General features: G+C 35.5%; 1 protein-coding gene across 2 annotated transcripts in view; it reads left to right on the forward strand.

The window, feature by feature from the left end:
* LOC126814435 (adenomatous polyposis coli protein) overlaps positions 1–19,964 on the forward strand; it is a 93,229-nt gene extending 73,265 nt beyond the window's left edge. For both annotated transcript variants that reach the window (XM_050539536.2, XM_050539538.2), the window contains 5 exons: positions 2,115–2,269; positions 4,091–4,208; positions 6,888–7,136; positions 8,707–8,808; positions 10,214–19,964. In XM_050539536.2, coding sequence (XP_050395493.1) covers positions 2,115–2,269; positions 4,091–4,208; positions 6,888–7,136; positions 8,707–8,808; positions 10,214–17,994 — 8,405 coding nt within the window. In that variant the 3' untranslated portion in view covers positions 17,995–19,964. The remainder of the gene's footprint in view (positions 1–2,114; positions 2,270–4,090; positions 4,209–6,887; positions 7,137–8,706; positions 8,809–10,213) is intronic.
* The last annotated feature ends 674 nt before the right edge of the window (positions 19,965–20,638 follow it).

A 20,638-nucleotide genomic window follows, 5' to 3' on the forward strand; every position in this document is an offset into this window, starting at 1 on the left:
TCGTTCATATTTCCTGCGATCAATGGAAGTAACTCTATTGAAGGTTTCTTGACAACAGGAAATGGACATCAGACACAACTATCAAGTACATAACCATGGGAAACACTATGGGCAATCACAAACAGCACTGGATAATCAAATGTTATTTTATCATTCGCAAAGATGGCGACAATTTTATGGTCATCTGTCTCCTTTTTTTTACGATCAAAATGCCTCACCTTTCCCGAGAAATACGACTGTAAGAGAGATGGCCGAAAATATTCTCCGCTGTTAGATTTACATCGCAGACCTCGATTTAAATTGCTAGCCAAATCTATGCTTTAACAATGAGTACGGTATTGATGCTAGATTTTGACAAAATAAAAAAACAAAACAATTTCTGTTAATTACTTCTAGAGTTATGGCCCTTGTTTCACTATGTGAACGCCCTAACGACTAAAGTTATCATCCGATCTGTATGAAGTTTATATGCAGGGCTGCCGACAACCAGTATCGCAGCGCAATTTGCGATACATATTTTGTCCGTTGCTGCGAATCATTAATATGCCTGTCATTTTGGATATTGACACAAGAATAATCCACATTTTGAAGACTAGAACTACTAGAAGGCTTACTCAACACTTTCAACGTGTATAAAATGTTGAATAAAATTTTATAAACAAAACTGAATTCTCCATGTGACATTTTCTTCTCGAACTACCCAGACACAAAACTTCTAGAGTTATGGCCCTTGTTTCACTATGTGAAACGACTAAAGTTATCATCCGATCTGTATGAAGTTTATATGCAGGGCTGCCGACAACCAGTATCGCAGCGCAATTTGCGATACATATTTTGTCCGTTGCTAACCAAAAATTAAAATCTAACGTTTTTGATTCGCAGTTACTGCGAATCATTAATATGCCTGTCATTTTGGATATTGACACAAGAATAATCCACATTTTGAAGACTAGAAGGCTTACTTAAAACTTTCAACGTGTATAAAATGTTGAATAAAATTTTATAAACAAAACTGAATTCTCCGTGTGACATTTTCTTCTCGAACTACCCAGACACAATACTATATAACATAGGGACATAACTCTATGAATAGGGACTATTAAACTGGAAATAGGGAATCAAGTAGTACCACTCACGTTGCGAGACATCAAGTAATTATATCATATTCATTTTGAAAGAAATAAATCCAGTGTATCCCCCAAGTATTGTATATAAAAAAATAAATATATGTTAACGTGTTGTAAAATGATAAATCAAAGTAAAAATTCCCGTAAAGTATTATTGTTTATATCACATGTGTCTAGTTAATCGAGGTGCGCCCGATTGAACAAAAATAGTAATACACGATAAAAAGCAGACGAAATTGTTTTCTAACGAAGATTTCTAACGTAACAAAAAAATAATAATTAAAATGAGTGGGGCTTCGGAAGTCACTGTCAAGAATTGGCTTCAGACGTAAGACCTAACTAAATGTCTACATCACATTCACAAACTGTCACAAGTACTTGTGGAAGTGCTAAAAAATCTAAGTATAGTCAGAATGGAATCTAATCATATTTGTTATGAATTAAAGTAATTTCTTGTTATTTAGGTGTTTTACGTTGAAACTGAAAAACTGCTAATCAATTTTTAAATTTTCTAATCAAATTTGGCAAAATTGGACTTTTGATTAGCAGTGCTGCTAATCAACTGTGAAAAATTACCGACAGCCCTGTTTAGATGCATTATTTAGATTAGTAAAATGAAGTAGCATATTGAATTTAAGTAATTTCCGTTAATTACTTCCAGAGTTATAACCCTTGTTTCACTTTGTTGAACCCCCTGTGAACGTTCTAATGACAAAAGTTATCATTTAAATGCATTATGAAGATTAGTAAAATGAAGAAGCCGATTGAAATTAAGCAATTTCTGTTAATAGTCTACAGATATGGCCCTTGTTTCACTTTGTTGAACCTTGTTTACATTAGATCTGCATGAAATTGATATTGGTGTCTTGTAAATGCTCCTATTACCTCCAAAAGCATAAATATATGACAGCCCTTGTTGACTGCTCGAACGATTTAGAAGCTGTGGGCTTATGTTTTGTTGCCTGGCAACCTATCTTTCAATTATAGATGAAGATGAAGTTAGAGAAAGTGATATGGCTTCTACCCATCATCCTGATCTAGCTAGTGTAATGAGTTTCAACTCGGAGACGTCTGGACGTCAACCACCACCAGCTATTGAATTTGAACCTCCTCCTCCATCCTCACAACAACTGGGAACAAGGGTATGTAACCATTGCTACATCAGATAGCAACTATGTTTGTGTGTTTATTTTCATTAGTCTACTAATATAGCTTGCTGACTAACAAGAAGTTGACACATCCTGCTTTTTGCTAAGTACTTCTAATAAAAGAGAAATTTGTATGTTGAAATCTCTAGGTGACTGAACGAAATTATAAAAATGTATGGAGTTGGACTCAGTTCCTAGAAGAAGTCTTGTAATCTCCATGCTTGTATTAGACAGTGGAGAAGATAACTTATCCAAAAGATAACTTATCCTAAACTCAGTGTAACGTTGGTAAATGAGTACATAATTCTCATGGGCATGGATTTCAAAGTAACTTTAATTACAGATTTCTTTATTTCCACATTTTGTCTCTGGAATAACTGAACGAGATTGACATCATTGCTACCATATAACAACAAAACAGGATAGTCTATTTCCTTCAATGTACATGTAAATTTGATTTTTATACGCCCACATTGGAAATGTGGTTGTATATTGCCATCGCCCCCTGTCCGTACGTACATACGTCCGTCCGTCGTCCACAATTTCTTGTGAACACTCTACAGACTACATTTATCATCTGATTGTTCTGTAATTGATATTTATTGTTTACACAAGTGATATAAAGAAGCCTACACATGTATATAATTTCAATAATTTTTGTTAATTTCTTCTGAAATTATGGCCCTTGTTTCACTTTGTTGAACCTTGTGAATTTCAGCAATTTCCTTTAATTACTTCTAGAGTTATGGCCCTTGTTTCATTTTGTTGAACCTTGTGAAAGCTCTAATAACAAAGTTATCATCTGATCTGTATGGAATTTATATGCATCATTTAAATTAGTGAAACGAAGAAATCTATTGAATTTCAGCAATTTCCGTTAAGTCTAAAGTTATGGCCCTTGTTTCACTTTATTGCACCTTGTGAACTCTCCAACGACAAAAGTTATTATCCGACCTGTATGAAATTTATATGCATCATTTAGATTAGTAAAACAAAGAATCACATTGAATTTCAGCAATTTCCGTTAATTTCTGCTGAAGTTCTGGCCCTTGTTTCATTTTGTTGCGCCTTGTAAATGCTCTAACGACAATAGTTATCATCCAATCTGTATGAAATTTACACAGATCATTTAAATTAGCGACACAAAGACTCCTCAGCAATTTCCAATAATTACGACTAGAGTTATAGCCCTTGTTTAACTTTGCTGAACCTTGTGAACATTTGAAGGACGAAAGTTATCATCTGATCTGTACGAAATTTATATGCATCATTTATATGCAAATAATTACTTGTAAAGTTAGTTGAACCTTGTGAATGCTCAAATGATGAAAGTTATCATCCGATCTGTATGAAATTTATATGCGTTATTTAAATTAGTGAAATCAAGAATCCTATTGAATGTCAGCAATTTCTGTCGATTGCTTCAAAATTTATGGCCCTTATTTTACTTTGTTGAATTTGTGAACGTTCAAATGGCAAAAGTTATAATCCAATCTGTATGAAATTTATATGCATTATTTGAATTAGTAAAATGAAAAAGCTGGTCAAATTTCAACAGTTTCTGTACATTACTTTCAGAGTTAAGGCCCTTATTTCAGTTTGTAAAACCTTGTGAACCCTCAAACGACGAAAATTATAATCTGATCTGTATGAAATTGTCTTGTAAATAAATGCCCCCAATTATCTACAAAAGAATAAATGTGTCACAACCCTTGTCAACCGCTCGGACAATTTAGCTGCTGTGGGCGTATGTTTCGTTGCCTGGCAACCTATCTTTAAATGAACTAATGTTTTTGTATGTTCGTTTATGTACAGGTTGAAATGGTATATTCATTGTTATCAATGTTGGGTACCCATGATAAAGATGATATGAGTAGAACATTGCTAGCTATGTCTTCATCACAAGATAGTTGTATAGCTATGAGACAGTCAGGTAGGTTTAAATATTTCAGTTCTGTACCTTCTTCGTTCTACACATAACTCTTAACTGACCCACTGCGACTTTTGTCAACACCTATAACGTTACCGGTAAGTACCCAGGGCACTTTTGTTGACAAAACCAGTTAGTCAAATGCAACCTTCCTAGCGTACTGAGAGTTACTTCCCTTATAAACAGACAGCTTTTTCTCATTTGTGTACTTCCTGTTTGACATTTTGACAGTTAAAAATCTTACTGTTGCTTCTTAAAAAATTATAATAAAACGGTGTTATGTCTAGGCCTATACGACAACGTTCTTCTAATGACGGATTACCATCCTTATTGAATGACAGTGATTCAGATTTTATCGGTGGTGTAGATATTTATCAATTTGCATTAGAATGTGATAGAAGTAGGCTAAATCAACAAATTTTAATTATTTAAATAAGCATAAATTAAAAGAGTCATGATGAATGATTTTTAGTTAACAACAGCCAAACAAAAAAATAGAAATAACCATTATATACATGAATTTTTCATGAAATGTCTAAATTAGTTTTTTGCATAAAATTCATATTTATGAAAATGGCATTAAATTTATATTATTTCATCCATTTACATGAAGGGTCTAATAACAGTTGTTTTTTTAATGATATGACTTTAAAATGCATACATATAATTTAACACTATTGACCATTATGACGTGGGTATGTACTGAATTGGCAAGTGGGTGGCACAGAATCAAATCCTCTCCCCAAAACAGATGTGATGTATACGGAATCATGACTTAATCAGCAGTTTCAGCTATGATTTTTATACGCCCACATTTTCATTTAGCTGTATTTTATCGTCGCCCTTGTCCGTCTGTCCACAATTTGTTTGTGGACAGTCATAATTTTTATCTGATTGAAAAAACGTATTATTATATCACCGTTACACCCTAAGGATGGCCGAGTTCAAATTTCGTGAAAATCAGTCCAAAACTGACAGACAAAATGGCCGCCCTTTGTTCTCAAATAGTGTAAAAATATTGTATATCAAGGTTGTGGATCCTATAGAGGTCACAATTTTAATCCTATTTTGATGAAACTTGAAATGTAAGTTTATAACCCAAAGATCTCGGTTCCTTTTGATATTCGCGCATATTGGACCGTAACTTCCTGAATTATGACCCCTGATTGTACGAAAAATCGCGTTTTTTGGCTTGTGGACCCTATAGAGGTCATAATTTTTATCCGATTTAAAAAAACATTTTAGTATATCACCATTACACCCTAAGGACGGCTGACTTCGAATTTCATGAAAATCGGCCCAAAACTGACAGACAAAATGGCTGCTCTTCATTCTCAAATAGCGTAAAAATATGGTATATCAAGGTTGTGGACCCTATAGAGGTCACAATTTTTATCCGATTTTGTTGAAACTTGAAATGTAAGTTTATAACACAAAGATGTCGGTTCCTTTCGATATTTGCGCATATTGAATTGTAATTTCCTGAATTATGGCCCTTGATTGTTAGAAAAATCGCGTTTTTAGCTTGTGGACCCTATAGAGGTCATAATTTTTATCCGATTTAAAAAAACGGTTTAGTGTATCACCGTTACACCCTAAGGACGGCTGAGTTCGAATTTCGTGAAAATCAGCCCAAAACTGACAGGCAAAATGGCCGCCCCTCGTTCTCAAATAGCGTAAAATTATGGTTTATCAAGGTTGTGGACCCTGTAGAGGTCACAATTTTTATCCGATTTTGTTGAAACTTGAAATGTAAGTTTATAACCCAAAGATCTCGGTTCCTTTCGATATTTGCGAATATCAAATTGTAATTTCCTGAATTATGGCCCTTGATTGTAGGAAAAATCAATTTCTTTTTGGCTTGTTCTCTATCCATCTCTCGAAAATGGGGGCGTATCCTGCCTGGCAGCCGCTGGTTAGCTTGTGGATTCTCTAGAGGTCACAATTTTTTTTCCGATTTTAAAAACCATTTAGATATATCACCATTCCACCATAATGAAGGTTGAATTGGAATTTCGAGAAAATCGAAACTGACCGATAAAATGGCCGTTCTTTGTACACAAATTGTGTATAAGTATGTAATACAAAGGTTATGGACCCTCTAGAGGTCACAATTTTTATCCGATTTTGATAAAACTTAAAACATATCTTTATATTCCAAAAATCTTAGTCCCTTTTGATATTTGCGCATTTCAGACCACAACTTTCTGGATTATGGCCCCTGATTGTTCAAAAAATCATTTTTGTTGTTAGCTTGTTCTCTATCTATCTCTTGTAAAATGTGGGCGTATCCTGCCTGGCAGCCGCTGGTATATTCAGTTGGGTCCTGCCTGTATTTCTCGTGTTGACTTGATGACAACTTTCAAGTGATTGAGAGTATTGAATTCCAGAATGTTCAATCAAGTATCCCCTACGATATATTTGTATAGCATGTCATACTTATAATTATGGAACATTGCAAAGGTGAGGGAGGTGTTTCTCATTGTAGGTTATCATATATCTACCATCATTTGTTAACAATTGACTTAACCTTTATATTGTCTGTTTTTAGTCGAATACCTATACCATCATCAGTATGGGGACTGTTGTGTCTCTGCTTTTATCAGATCAGTTGATTTTACAGTATAACATTTAAATTAATTATTCTGCATCAAAACTAATAAAGGAATTACTATCTTATAGGATGTTTGCCATTATTGATTCAACTATTACATGGTAGTGATAAAGATTCTGGTTTGTTGGGTAATACAAGAGGTTCTAAACCAGCTAGAGCTCGCGCTTCAGCTGCCCTACATAATATAGTTCATTCTCATCCTGATGACAAGAGAGGTAGAAGAGAGGCGAGAGTTTTACGTTTATTAGAACAGATACGAGCCCACTGTGACCAACTACGTAATGATTCTGGTGAAGAAGATGATGCTTTAAATGAAGGTAGAATCTCATTTTAATCTTGAAGAGTAATACCAAATAAGTGTTATCAAAGGGGTAAATGAAATGACATGGGGTTTTCACGTCCTACTTTTCTGCTCCATTCTGGCTAATGAAGACAGTATCAAACGGATAAAATCTCAGAATCTTTGTTGATCATATTCAGGGCTGACGGTGTCGGTCGCAATTTGCGATAAAATTATGAAAATGGCGATCAAAATTATGAAAATGGCGATCAAAATTTGATTATGGCGATAATTTTGGCAAAAAAGGTTTAGGGTACTGGCGATTCTTTTTTGAGAACTGGATTGACCATTATATTGGGTGTCAATAGATCACGTGGCGCTGGCGGCATACTATAAATTAATCACCTCGCTAATAATCCGGATCGTGCCAATGAGTAATACTAACCAATTGTCATCGATTAATGATTACTTGATTGATTATTGCCAATGGTATATATAAAGCCTGTTTCAAGTCATTATTTACTCCTAATAATTAATCCAAGTGGTGTTTATTTAATGTTTCGTTTGGTCTTAAAAAAATAAATGGGAATAATCAAAATGGCCGACAATCCTTTTCGAAGAGAATTAAATATTTTGATAGTTGAATTCTGTTTACTGTGGCTTCATACAGCATGCAAAATATACAAGCATGCCCTAATCGGATATTATTATTTCGAATTGTATTATAACCATTGGTCGGATACGTAAGAACGACTCGAATAGCGACAATTCTCGAATGAGAAAACAGTCCGTTGTATGTTTTATTACTGCCGCCAAACTGCTCCAAGTGAACGAACGACAAGCCTGATTGTAAGCATTTCTTACAAATGAAATTGAAATTTCTATCATTCTGTCAGTATTCAGATACAGTTACGGTACCTGAAAATAACAATAGGCCTAGTGTACACGCAAAACATAAATTTCTAGAAAATTGACAATCCTTGGATGAGATTTGACGTGTAAATACTGAAAATATATTGTGCAATAACGCCAATAATGGTGTGTGAAAAGACTAAAGTCACCACAAATAGAGTCTTATCTTAGTAAATCATCTTAAAACTGGGCTAATGTTTTATGTAACAACGGATTTTGTAAGGTGTTGTATATTGTATACCGGTAATGAAATAAAATTGTTACATGTTATCACACATTTTTGGCAGATAAAATATTTTAGTTGGCGGAAAAAAAAATATTAACATTTTTTTATATAAAAATTATTATTCATTTTGGCGGAAAAAAATTGAGTGTGAGCCCCGATCATATTATACTAAACTTTTATCTGAAAGTATGATATCCCTAACCTGGACAAATTCAATTACTGGTATAGACTCAAAATGCTCAATAAACCCACAAATAAGTTAATCACTGTGGCTATCTTAAGACATGCAAATTTACATGTAAATGATAGCCCTCATCGATTTTTTGCTTGTAGTTTCAATATATTTTCAAATTGATGGTTATTCATTGAGGATTGTGTCGTATGCTTTAAGAAATATTTTACTTACACTATCACTTTCTATTAGAATTTTAAATTCATTATAAACATATGTTATATTTGCCATTTACAGGTGCAAATGCAGCAGAAATTGATCATCAGCCTGGTCCTGCAATAGCAGCATTGATGAAACTGTCTTTTGATGAGGAACACAGACATGCTATTTGTACACTTGGTAAGATTTAATATACCAAAAGACATTCGTATTGGTGATGCCACAATTTTCTGCTCTGATTCCGCTCGAAGCATCAGAACTATATTTGACAGCCACATGTGTATGGAAGCCCAAATTAAACATATATGTAAGATAGGACATTATGATTTCCACAACATAAGTCAAGTTAGAAACTATCTACCTGAAGATGCAATCAAGACCTTGGTTCAAGCCCTTGTCACTGCTAGACTGTGTTCCACAGAAACTTCTTAACCAACTTCTTTCTCTACAAAACTCTGCTGCTAAACTTATTACAGTGCACCTGGAATACTAGTAAAACTCCACTGGTTACCTGTGCCCTATCGAATTGACTATAAAATTTTACTTTTAAATGCATAAACAACGTAGCAGCAAAATATCTATCTGAACTCGTCCAATTTTTATAGGCCCACATTGAAATGTGGTCATATATTGTTGTTGCCCCCGTCCGTCCATCCCGCGGACGCTCTAGAGGTTAAAGTTAATATCCGATTGACTTTAAATTTATACACAATGTTTAATGTCATGAGATGAAGAAGCCTATTGATTTTTAGAGGCTAAAGTTATCATCCGATTGACTTCAGATTGATACACAGAGTATATTGAACTTTATAAAAACCAAACAAATTGTTATGATTTTCTGACAATTACTTAATGAGTTGTATTCTTTATCAGATTTTAGTGTAATGTATTATAAATGTTTCATTACCGAAAAAAGTAAAAGTATGCGACAACTCTTGTTGACTGCCCGGACGATTCAGCTGCTCTGGGCATATGTTTCGTTGCCTGTCAACCTATCTTATAAACCTATAAGACAGCTCCAATCCAGTTCAGATAATTTCATACTAATTGAATGTAGTGCTAAACAAGTTTCTTACGAAGAAAAGGCCTTTTCATTTAAAACACCTACACTGGAACAAGCTGCCCCATCAATTACGATGTTGTAATTCTTTAAAATTTTCTTTTATAACTCTTCTTAACATTCCTTTTTAATGCTTATTGATCTGATTTTTTACTGTTCAGACCTCTTTTAAGTGTTGTACAATTTTGAATTTTATTATTGATTTATTTTTTTATTGTTAAGCACATCCGGGCACTTATGTGAAAGATGTGCTATAAAAATTACCATAATAATAATAATTTAGTAATAATAATAATCTTACATAAAGATCATAAAGCATAAAAATTTAATGGGGGAGTAGAGCAGGAATTTATGCAATATGAAGAAAATAAAGATCAAGACAACCCTCATCGAAAGTCACTAGAAATGAACTTCCAAGTAACATGTATTCCATATGATTTAGTCATGTGTTATTCTCAGTCAGTTATTAAATGACGCTTAACCGATTTATCCAAATAGTAATTAGTGTTTTCTTTTTCTTTGCAGGTGGTCTGCAAGCTATAGCTGAATTATTACAAGTTGATAATGATGTTTATGGTAATACTACAGAACAAGTTAATATAACTATGAGGAGATATGCCTGTATGTCTCTTACCAATCTTACATTTGGAGATGGAACAAACAAGGCATTATTATGTTCTATGAGAGGTGCCATGGCTGCTCTAGTTGATCAACTAAACTCATCGAATGAAGATCTTTGTCAAGTTGCTGCTAGTGTTTTACGCAATCTCTCATGGCGTGCAGATTTAGCCAGTAAAAAAATATTACGTGAAGTGAATGCAGTAAAAACATTAACGGTAGCCTCTATGAAGGTGAAAAAGGAACCAACTTTCAAAAGTATTTTAAGTGCTCTGTGGAATTTATCTGCCCATTGTACAGAAAACAAGGCTGATATATGTGCCGTAGACAATGCATTAGAGTTTCTTGTTAGTATTTTAACATACAAAAGTCCTTCAAAAACATTAGCCATTATTGAAAATGGTGGTGGGATTCTGCGTAATGTTTCCAGTCATATAGCTGTTCGTGAAGATTATCGTAAAGTTCTTAGACAACATGGATGCCTTCAAATCTTGTTAAAACATTTAAGATCTCCCAGTTTGACTATTGTTAGTAACGCTTGTGGTACGCTGTGGAATCTTTCGGCTAGATGTCCTGAAGATCAACAAGCTTTATGGGAAATGGGAGCAGTTAGCATGTTACGAAATCTTGTTCATTCTAAGCACAAAATGATTTCAATGGGAAGTGCTGCTGCATTGAAAAATTTACTGTCAGCAAGACCTAATTTGAAAAACATTGATTTTGATAGACATTCTCAATCTGGTCGACCGTCATTACATGTTAGAAAACAACGTGCATTAGAAGCTGAACTAGATCCTAATCTTGCTGAAACCTGTGACAATGTAGACAGTCCACGAGAAAGTCCAAACATACAAAATAAAGAAAATGACAATCGTAGATTTGTGCTTAGTAATACAAGTAAACCAGGAGACAGTGATTCACCTAGAAGACCTTTGATTCGTGGTGTATTGTGTAGGCGTGGCAGCAGCGAAGGTGTTAATGTCCTAGATAACAGATTAAGATCACCACAAAGGGTTGCTCGCTCTGGAAGTCAAGACAGTGTCGGCAGCACTCATTCCGACATATCACACGATAGATCCCGTGTTCATAACATGCTTGCAAAAAGTTCCCGACTACTGTATGAACGGCAAGGTGGAAGTCTGGAGAGGAAGAGAGAAAATGGTCTTCATAGAGTTAGCTCAGATGGAAATTGTGACAATGCACATCATCCTAAAAACAGAATTGTGCAAGCGATGCAGGAGGTTGCCATGCATGTTGGTCTCAATCCTGCTGCCAATGAAATCAAAGACCCACCAAGAAACATGCGTGCCTTACTGCTTCAGAACACACAGGCAAAAGCTGGGCCAAATTCACCGAGGAATATCATATGTTCAAATAGTCACAAATCAAACTCCAGTAATGATGTCTCAGAAGAACCAATAAATTATAGTTTAAAATATCCAGGACAATCCAACAAAGAGAGCCATACCTTCCCTTTAAATAACCGTCATCCAGCTAAAGTTAACAATTTCATGCCTCCTAATGGACCTGGTGTTAGACCATCTGTTTATATGGTACACAATAGATTTCCGGATCCATCTTCTAGTCGTCAAGTACCATCATTATTTAATCAACAAACTAGGCATCCAGCACCACAGCCAACAAATTTTGGCAGTTACGCTGAAACAGATCTAGACAGTGTTGATCAACCCACTAACTTTAGTCTACGTTACGCTGAACAAACTGATGATGAATATCAAGAACAACCAATTAACTACAGTGTAAGATACCAAGAATCGGATCCACATTGTGCTGATTGTAAACTGGAAGAGGCTCGGTATTTGAATGATCAAATGGAACAGGATATGACAACCATCCATGGAGATCAAATGACAACATTTTGTACGGAGGGTACTCCATATTTGTCAACAGCGACCTCTTTAACGGATTTAGTTGGTGCAGTTAAGGCTGAAAATGGAGACAATGCTACAGATTACAGAGAAGCCCCTGAGGATGAAATGCAAGACTATGGCAACAAATATAGTGAAGAAAAAGAATTACATGAAGCAAACAACTTCCATGATGATCAACCTAGAAACTTTGCTATTCAAGAACCAGAAGACCATGATTTTGCTCCAAGAGATAATAATGGTGCCATGGATCAGACTAAAACTTATAATGAGGAAGGAACACCTGTTTGCTTTTCTCGAGTCAGCTCTCTCAGTAGTTTACACAGTAGTGAGGCTAGAGATCATCCTGACAATAGAGCCAATGTTCTGCAAAGTATTGAGGAAAATGAGAAATCAGATGCTATGACAGGATCAGTCATAGAGAAATCAAGTATTAAATCTCCAGATAATAGAGAAATGAGTTCTGAAGGTCGATCTGGTGTACTCAAGGCTAATGGTAGTTTTAATTCAGAAAAAGAACACAAAACAGTCACTTTTGATGACAATCATCATGTGGAAGAAACACCTCTAATGTTTTCAAGATGTAGTTCATTGGGTTCTTTGAGTAGTTTTGATGCCCAGTCAGTTCACAGTTCTGTTGTCAGTGAATACAGTCGACGTGCAAGTGAGGTAGTATCTCCAAGTGAACTGCCAGATTCTCCAAGTGAAACCATGCCACCAAGTCCCAAACGTATTAGATCTCCAGGACCAAAATTGAACTTGGATGAAGATGACTCGGAAGACGATACTACAAAAGAATTCACAGATGTAGCAGTATCCCAAGCTCAGCTTATTAAACCTCTAAAAAACTTAATCTCTCATCTCAAATCTGATTCTTCTACTTCTACCAAAGTTGAATCACCTACAGTGTATGCTGAAGAAGGTCCTCCTCCAGCCTTTTCAGACACCAATAGTATATTAAGCGCCTTGACAATAGATGAGGGTGAAAATGCAAATATCATAACTAGACAAGAAATCCGATCATTTGCTGAAGAAATAAGTAATATGGAGGATACTGAAAGAGATGATGATGAAGAGGATATGGAGCACAACAATGCACCTGCTGATGACAAAGATTCTTCTATGTCGGAAGTGTCAGAAGGTGAAGAAGACATTTTAGCGCAGTGTATAAATCTGGCAATGCCACTACCAAATAATTCTAGTAGAAAGATGAGGAAAAGTTCTTCAGATAATGCCCTGAAGAAGAAAAATGGACTTTCCAAAATTGATAATTTAGGCACAAACAAGACCAAGCTACCTACTAAAAGTGTAAATTTTACAAACAACTCTCTGAAAACTGACAAAACAAACAGTAAGAATAAACTTCAAGAAGAACATAACAAATCTGCTCAGAATCCAATATCAGAATCTGTTTTGCGCAATACCTATCTAGCCAATTATGATATTGGTAACGATACTGCCAAATCATATGCTACTGAGGGAACACCATTAAATTTCTCTTCTGCTAACTCATTAACAGACCTGAGTAATATTGGAATTGCATCTGATGGTGATGCCAAACCTGAAGCTCCTCCAAACCCTCATGATGAATCGAAATCTGACAACAGTTCTTTGTGTGAAGAAAGTGAAGATATTTTGCTAACAGAAGTTATACAAGCTGCAATGCCAAAAAGTAAAGTAGCAAGACGTCTCAATCTTGAAGCTCAACAAAATAAAAGTCTTGCTGCAAAGAGTGTAAATGCTAACAAAAGCAAGACAAATGCATTTCAACCACTTCGCACATCCAGCCACATTAATTCTTCATATCATACTGATGGTGGTGACATTATGAAAACTTATGCTGAAGAAGGCACCCCCATAAATTTTTCTACAGCTACTTCATTAAGTGATCTGACAATGGAATCTTCAGATGATTGGAGAAACTCGGCTGGTCATTCAGGTGTTCATTCTACTGCTGTTGTATCAGGAGCTGCCAATGACTCTGTTTTCTTGGCAACAGATCCTGCTGATTCTCCAAGGGTATATCATGTAGAAGACACACCAGAAACATTTTCCTGCAATGATTCACTTAGTTCTCTTAGCGTAACAGATGATGACATGCTGTCTGGTGATAAATTCATGCTGGGGGCAAAAAAAAGTTTCAGCCCAAAACAAAACAATCAACTTCCGCTTAGAAATAACAAGACAGAAAAAGAATCAAATATTGATCAGGCTAAGAAGTTTGAAGTAGAAAATACACCAACATGTTTTTCTATTAGCTCTTCTCTAAGTTCCCTCACTTCTATAGATCACACTGTAAATGTTCAAGTTATTAAAGAGGGACAGGTACCTTTTGAACTAGAAGACACACCAGCTATTTTCTCCAGAAATAGTTCTCTTAGTTCATTGAGTATAGAATCATCTAACAATTATGACCCAACTCCATCTGAGCAAGCTCTGTTGGATGAATGCATAAGTTCTGCCATGCCCAAAAGCAGAGGTAAAGAACAACCAAAGAGACATATTCTAACACCTAACAAATCCAAAATTGCAACAAGAGGAGGAGTTGACCTGCCAAAAAGTCAACAAGAAAGACCATCCACAAGGACCCTGTCATACAGTTGCTCAGATACCTCAGCCATTGAACGTGCCACACCCAAACATAATGCATATCAAGGCTGGCGTCGTGAACCTGCTAAGTCATGTGATGAGGCATCACCTCCTAGCCCTTCCAGCAACAGATTTGGATGGAAAAGATCTCAATCTCAGGATGGAAATAGTTTTAGCGGAAGTGTAGCTTCATCTCATAGCCCAAACAGTGATCAGTCAAGGAATAATATCCGGCGGCCATTTCTTGGGACTCCGGAAACGGTTAAGAAGAATCCGCTCTATGTTAAAGACAATAAATTGCTTGAGGAGGCGGAACAAAATCGGCAGATCAACAACAGAGGATCAGCTTCTATGACAGACTCTACAAGTAGCAATGAGAAAGTAGACAGCGAAAAATCAGTTAGTGAAGAGACAGTTTTTCTTGATGTAACAAAGAGTGCGAGTCAGAATGAAACTACCAGCTATGATGACATAATGAAAACATCTTTCCCTAAAGACATGGCTCCTGATACTGATGATGATATCCTTGATGCTGATGAATTGGAAGACGATTATTCAGCCCATGACAGTGAATCAGATAAAACTATAGCTGCAATGAATAAGACTTTAGAATACAATGCAAATTACAATGATGATAGTTGTCTTGTTTCTGGGGAATGTTCATTTGAAGAAGAAATAACTCCAGAGGATGAGCGCTTGTTAGAAGCCAATGCCAGCCTTGTTGTGTCTGAATTAGCCACTAACCACAATATGACAGGAAGCACACAAGATGAAGATCTTTTCATTGAAAATGAAACATTGTCTCTAGTTTCCAATGATTACACCTCTGATACAGCTTCTGAAATCTCTAATTCATGGTCTCTTAACTCAGAAAAGATCAGCGAACAGTCTAATTCTAATAATTCAAAGGAAGAAAACAAATCACAAAGAGGACCAAGGGTTTTGAAACCAGGAGACAAAAAGCCAATTGAAGTACCTAAGGAAAATGAAAAGGGTATCAGAGGAAAGAGAAAGCCACTGTATAGTAGATCAGCTTCCACTCCAACAGCTCTGTCTCCCAGAAATAAACAAGTCATAGCTAAAGTATCGCCTAATAAAACCCCAGCTGTAGTGAAAAACAATAACCAAACAGCTCTCAAACGTCCATCTCCTCGTCAACCAACACAGACAGCGGCTAATACTGCTCGACCTCCTTCAAAACCAACATACACCCGTTCTTCATCCTTGCCAAGAACCCCACCATCCAATATAACCTCTAAATCCCCGGGTCGTTCCACAAATGCTAACCAGTCAAAGTCGGCCATTTCTAAAGAATTAAATTTAAAACCGAAGATCAATACAGCTGAAAGGCCAAGACCCATTGTCAAACAAGCAACATTTACCAAAGACACTGTTGCCCATAAAAATACACCCACTATAACATCAGAAGGCGATGTAAATCAAAACAAGGATCAGACAGACAAAGTTAAACTTCGGGATAAGCGAAGAAGCTCAGAAAATACTTCTTTTAAACGTAATTCTTATGGATCAACAGGTTCTAGAAACTCGTCTGAAATAAATTCTTCCTGGGCTCAGTCTCTTGATGGCTTCAACATGATGGTTGATACCTCTAAAGAAAATGGTTATGAGGCCCCATACAAACAAATACATATGCAGAGAAGTTCTAAAGATGCACCAGCATCAATGAAGAGAACACTTAGCAACACTAATACATCTCCAGCTAACAAAAAGGTATCAAATATTGCAAGACCTATAAATTCTGCAGCATCAAACAAGAGTCCATTGGGTTCTAAGACTGCTTTAAACAAATCAGGAAGTGGTACCAATCTTCGCAAAACCACAAGCGGCACTAGTTTGACAAAAACTAATAGCGGCTCATCATTGAATAAATGTGGATCAAACACAAATCTGAAGAAAATGGCTAATGGTAGCAAGAGCGAACTAAAGAAATCTGACAGCAACGCCAGCATTAAAACTAACTCTCGACCAGGTACACCAAATGGTAGGAGGCTGTCTAATGGATCTACTTCAACATCCAGAAAATCAGATAGTTCAACGCCTACTAAAACAGTTACAACCCCAACCAGTGACACTAAGAAACCACCAACAGGTTCAGTGGGGAAGAAGCAAGTGCCAAGTAAGATTGCAAGTTTATGGAAGAAAGAAGAAAATGGTCAAGAAAATTCTCCCACTAAAGAGTCTTCTTCAAGATTGCCCACAGCTAATAACAAGTCAGCTACAAAACCGGTAACGCCCAAAAGAACAAGCAGTTTGCAAAATGGCAATGGTGTTAAAACTAAGACACCACCTCAGAAATCTTCCAGTCAGAATCTTGTAATCCCTGACAAACCTTCACCTGATGGCATTTGTAAAAGTTCAACTTATGATAAAATCACCATTGTTTCTGATGAAGCTGGAACTGAAGATTTGGATGGTCAAATTAATGCCAGCAGCCTTGAAGAAGTATCTGATCCAGCTAATACTACAGTTAATAGTGTATTCAATTTAACTGACAATTCAAGTGAACACAATTCTATGGATTCCCTAAATGCCTGTCATTTAGTTAACAGTGGCACATGGAAGAAAAAGAAGGGAAGCTCCAATCATAGTTTACAATTACCTAATGCTGATGAAACCTGTAGATCTTCTGGTTCAGTTAGTAGTGTTTCTGACTCTGTGAAAGATGATACTAGTTTGAGTGGTCCACTGGGCACTGATATCACTGGAAATAGTGAAATTTGGGTAAAACATGGTGAAAAATCAAAGTCGGGCAAAAATAAGGACAAAGCCAAAAAAGAATCAAAATCGATGGCCCAAAGTATTAAATCAACTCTATTTGGCAAAAAGCCTGGCTTAAGTAAAATATTTGGCTCCCAGAAAAGTAAGAACCCTCTCAAAAAAGAATCTGAAAAGACATTATCTGCTAAACCTTTACACCAGGAATCTCGTACTAGTCCGTCTGCAATAGTTCCACCTTTTAATTATAGCCCCCCTGTTAATACACCACCTACGCCTAAAATATCTGACATTCAGAATAATGACACAAACAATGACAATAATCAAAATAAAAAATCATCCTTGCCAACCCCAGCTAAACACGCTACCAAAACTGAAATGTTATTGGCACGAAGGCGGTCATATCTGAGCAGTAAAAACGATGTTAATTCCGAGGATGACTCGAAAATGCCATGTATGGTGACCACAGTTTAAATTGTGCAGTGTAAAAATTAATAAAAGAAAAATCAAACAAACTTTAGAACTGTATGTAAAAAATATTTTATGGTGTAGTTTCGCCTATCTATTTTTTAATTGTCAGTTTCAATTCGGAAATGGTCAATTGATTGGTTCACTAAATTGTATTAGTAAAAGAAAAAATACATGGACTACATATTGCTTTCGTCATTCTGATATAGGAGATATCATTTTATTTTGATCAGTATTGATTTCTGCTCTTTGTGTTAATTCATACTTCTTTTTTTCACCATGTCTCACTTTCATATGTGTCTTCATATTGGTTTTTATAAGCAAGGTATTGGACGCAATGGCTATTCTTGTAGACATCCCCATCCAACCATAAATAATATTGTGCCATTTTCTATGTCAAAATTCGTCAGCAAGAATTCTATCTTTCTTGAAATGAACGAAATTTTTAAAAAGAAAACTACCTCTACCCTACAAACCTTGGGTTAATACTTCTGGTGTGATATAACCCATGTGGTATCCCCACATATTTATCTTATAGAAGGAAGTTGAAATGAATCCAAGGTCTTACATTTCGATGTTTCGAAAGCAATTATTGACACTTTATTTCAATGTCGGGTCATTTAGTTTGTACTTGTATAAACCAGTGGGTTCAAACTGATTTCTTGTTATTTGATATGCAGGTGGAAAAGGGTTCAAGATTTAAAGTGCACCTGACAATTGCGATCCTAAATATATTATAACCATCCATTGGAAAACATACCCAAACTGTCATTAAAAAATCAATGTCACCAAAAACATCTTTCAAGATAATTGAAGCGAAACATTTTTTGAAAACTTTATCATTGCCTCCTTTGTGTATTATACGCGCAAGGAGAAAATGGACCGGAGATGGCGTTAACAGGGCATTTGTTTACTATATTGTTAGCTTATTTGGAAAATTGAGTCTACAAATTGATGTTTCCTGGTCAATAGAAATATACCTCTAAATAATTATAAGTTTAAGATAGTCGAACAAGTGACCAAATTATTTTCAAATTTCCTTACTGAATAAAGTGTAAAAGCCAGTAATTGGCATCTACGAATATTCATTCAGATTCAGAAATGAGCAAATAACGTGTCAATAAAGTTAAGGGGTAGTTATTGGTAATTTATCTGAATGGTGTTTGGGGATTTCTATTCTTTTTTTTCTACCATTATTATTACTGTTTTTGACAATAGTTTGATAGTGTTTACCTTTATAGACATGTGTATATATGCCTTTCTATCTCTTTCTGTATTTTTTTTTTTGTAATACTTTTAAATCTTCAAATGTTCACGGCCATTATAGAGATACATGTAGAAGAATACTATATAATATGTATATTATCAGTTTTAAAACGTGCAATATTATGTGAATATGTATTTAAACATGTCCATTTTGTAACATTCATCTATCATTATCACTTTCCTGTAAATAGTAAGACATATTATGGTGCATTAACATAGGATAAATTAGTGCAGATGAACCTATGCTTTTGTTTGAATTATGTACATTGTTTCAACGTAGTAAGTCTGGATTATGTACACTGTTTCAAATACTAAGTCTGTGCATGAGATGAGATAATTGCTGACATTTTTCACTCATTATTTAAGTAATGACATCTTATGTATTGCATTTTCTACAAATCATTGGTTTATGTAAAGGTTGTTTGCTTAGTATAAGTCGTGCTGGTGTTTGCTTATTTCTGCGTGTTGACCTGTAACGAAGCTTAGCTTTAATTTTACAACATTATTTTAGATGAATTTAATTGTTGGAAACATATAAATTTTCTACTAATTAATTATGCTATGCTGAATGTTCATTTATGGTTGTTTACATTTGACAAGTCACTTTCCATTGACTTAATGTGATGTGTAAAAAAGCTCTTCTTGTCTGTAGTCAACAAGACTACAAAACATAAACAAGCAAGGAGATTAAATTATTTATTAAGGTATAATCTGGTTTGTTTCTGGTTTATTTTGTGGGGTCGGGGATTTCTGTGCTTTGTTCGCTGTTTGGTTCATCAAAGTTTGGTTCAGCTTGGAATGGAAGGATCCCTTTGTGCTTTGCTGGGGAAATGAAATGAGGTTTAACGCCCTACTGTTCTGCAGCGTCTGTGATAATAAGACGGGGACTGAAATGATGTTAAATACCCATCAACTGAAATTCCAACCCTTTATGAACATATTCCAGAAGTAATGGTGACGAACTCATAATTCTTGTAACCATCGCTTCAGGAATATGCTTGTGTTGATCTTATCTATAGTTACAGCAATGGTACTAAAGTAGAGGGTAAATGAGAAATACTGAGTAAACCTGAGTGTCATGATTCGAACCGTCGTAAATTTTAAACGACTTACTTCGATTATGAACAAACTACTTAATTATGGTTATTAACAACATGCCTATGTGTTTGAAATTACCTCCGGTTAAATAAAATCCATTGTACGAATAAATATCCCAACAAATAAAAAAGTTCTCTTGAAAAATTGAACTCCTCACAAGCTGATTACATCACTTATCGTGGCAGCAAGGCGTGTCTATCGTAACGCATACTCCTCACAGTGTTTCGTTTGATTAGACCTAATCCCACCCAAACACTGCCGGACTCACTGCAAATTTGTCCCAAAT

This window comes from Patella vulgata, chromosome 3 (assembly GCF_932274485.2).
Source record: "Patella vulgata chromosome 3, xgPatVulg1.2, whole genome shotgun sequence".
Lineage (NCBI taxonomy): Eukaryota > Metazoa > Mollusca > Gastropoda > Patellidae > Patella > Patella vulgata.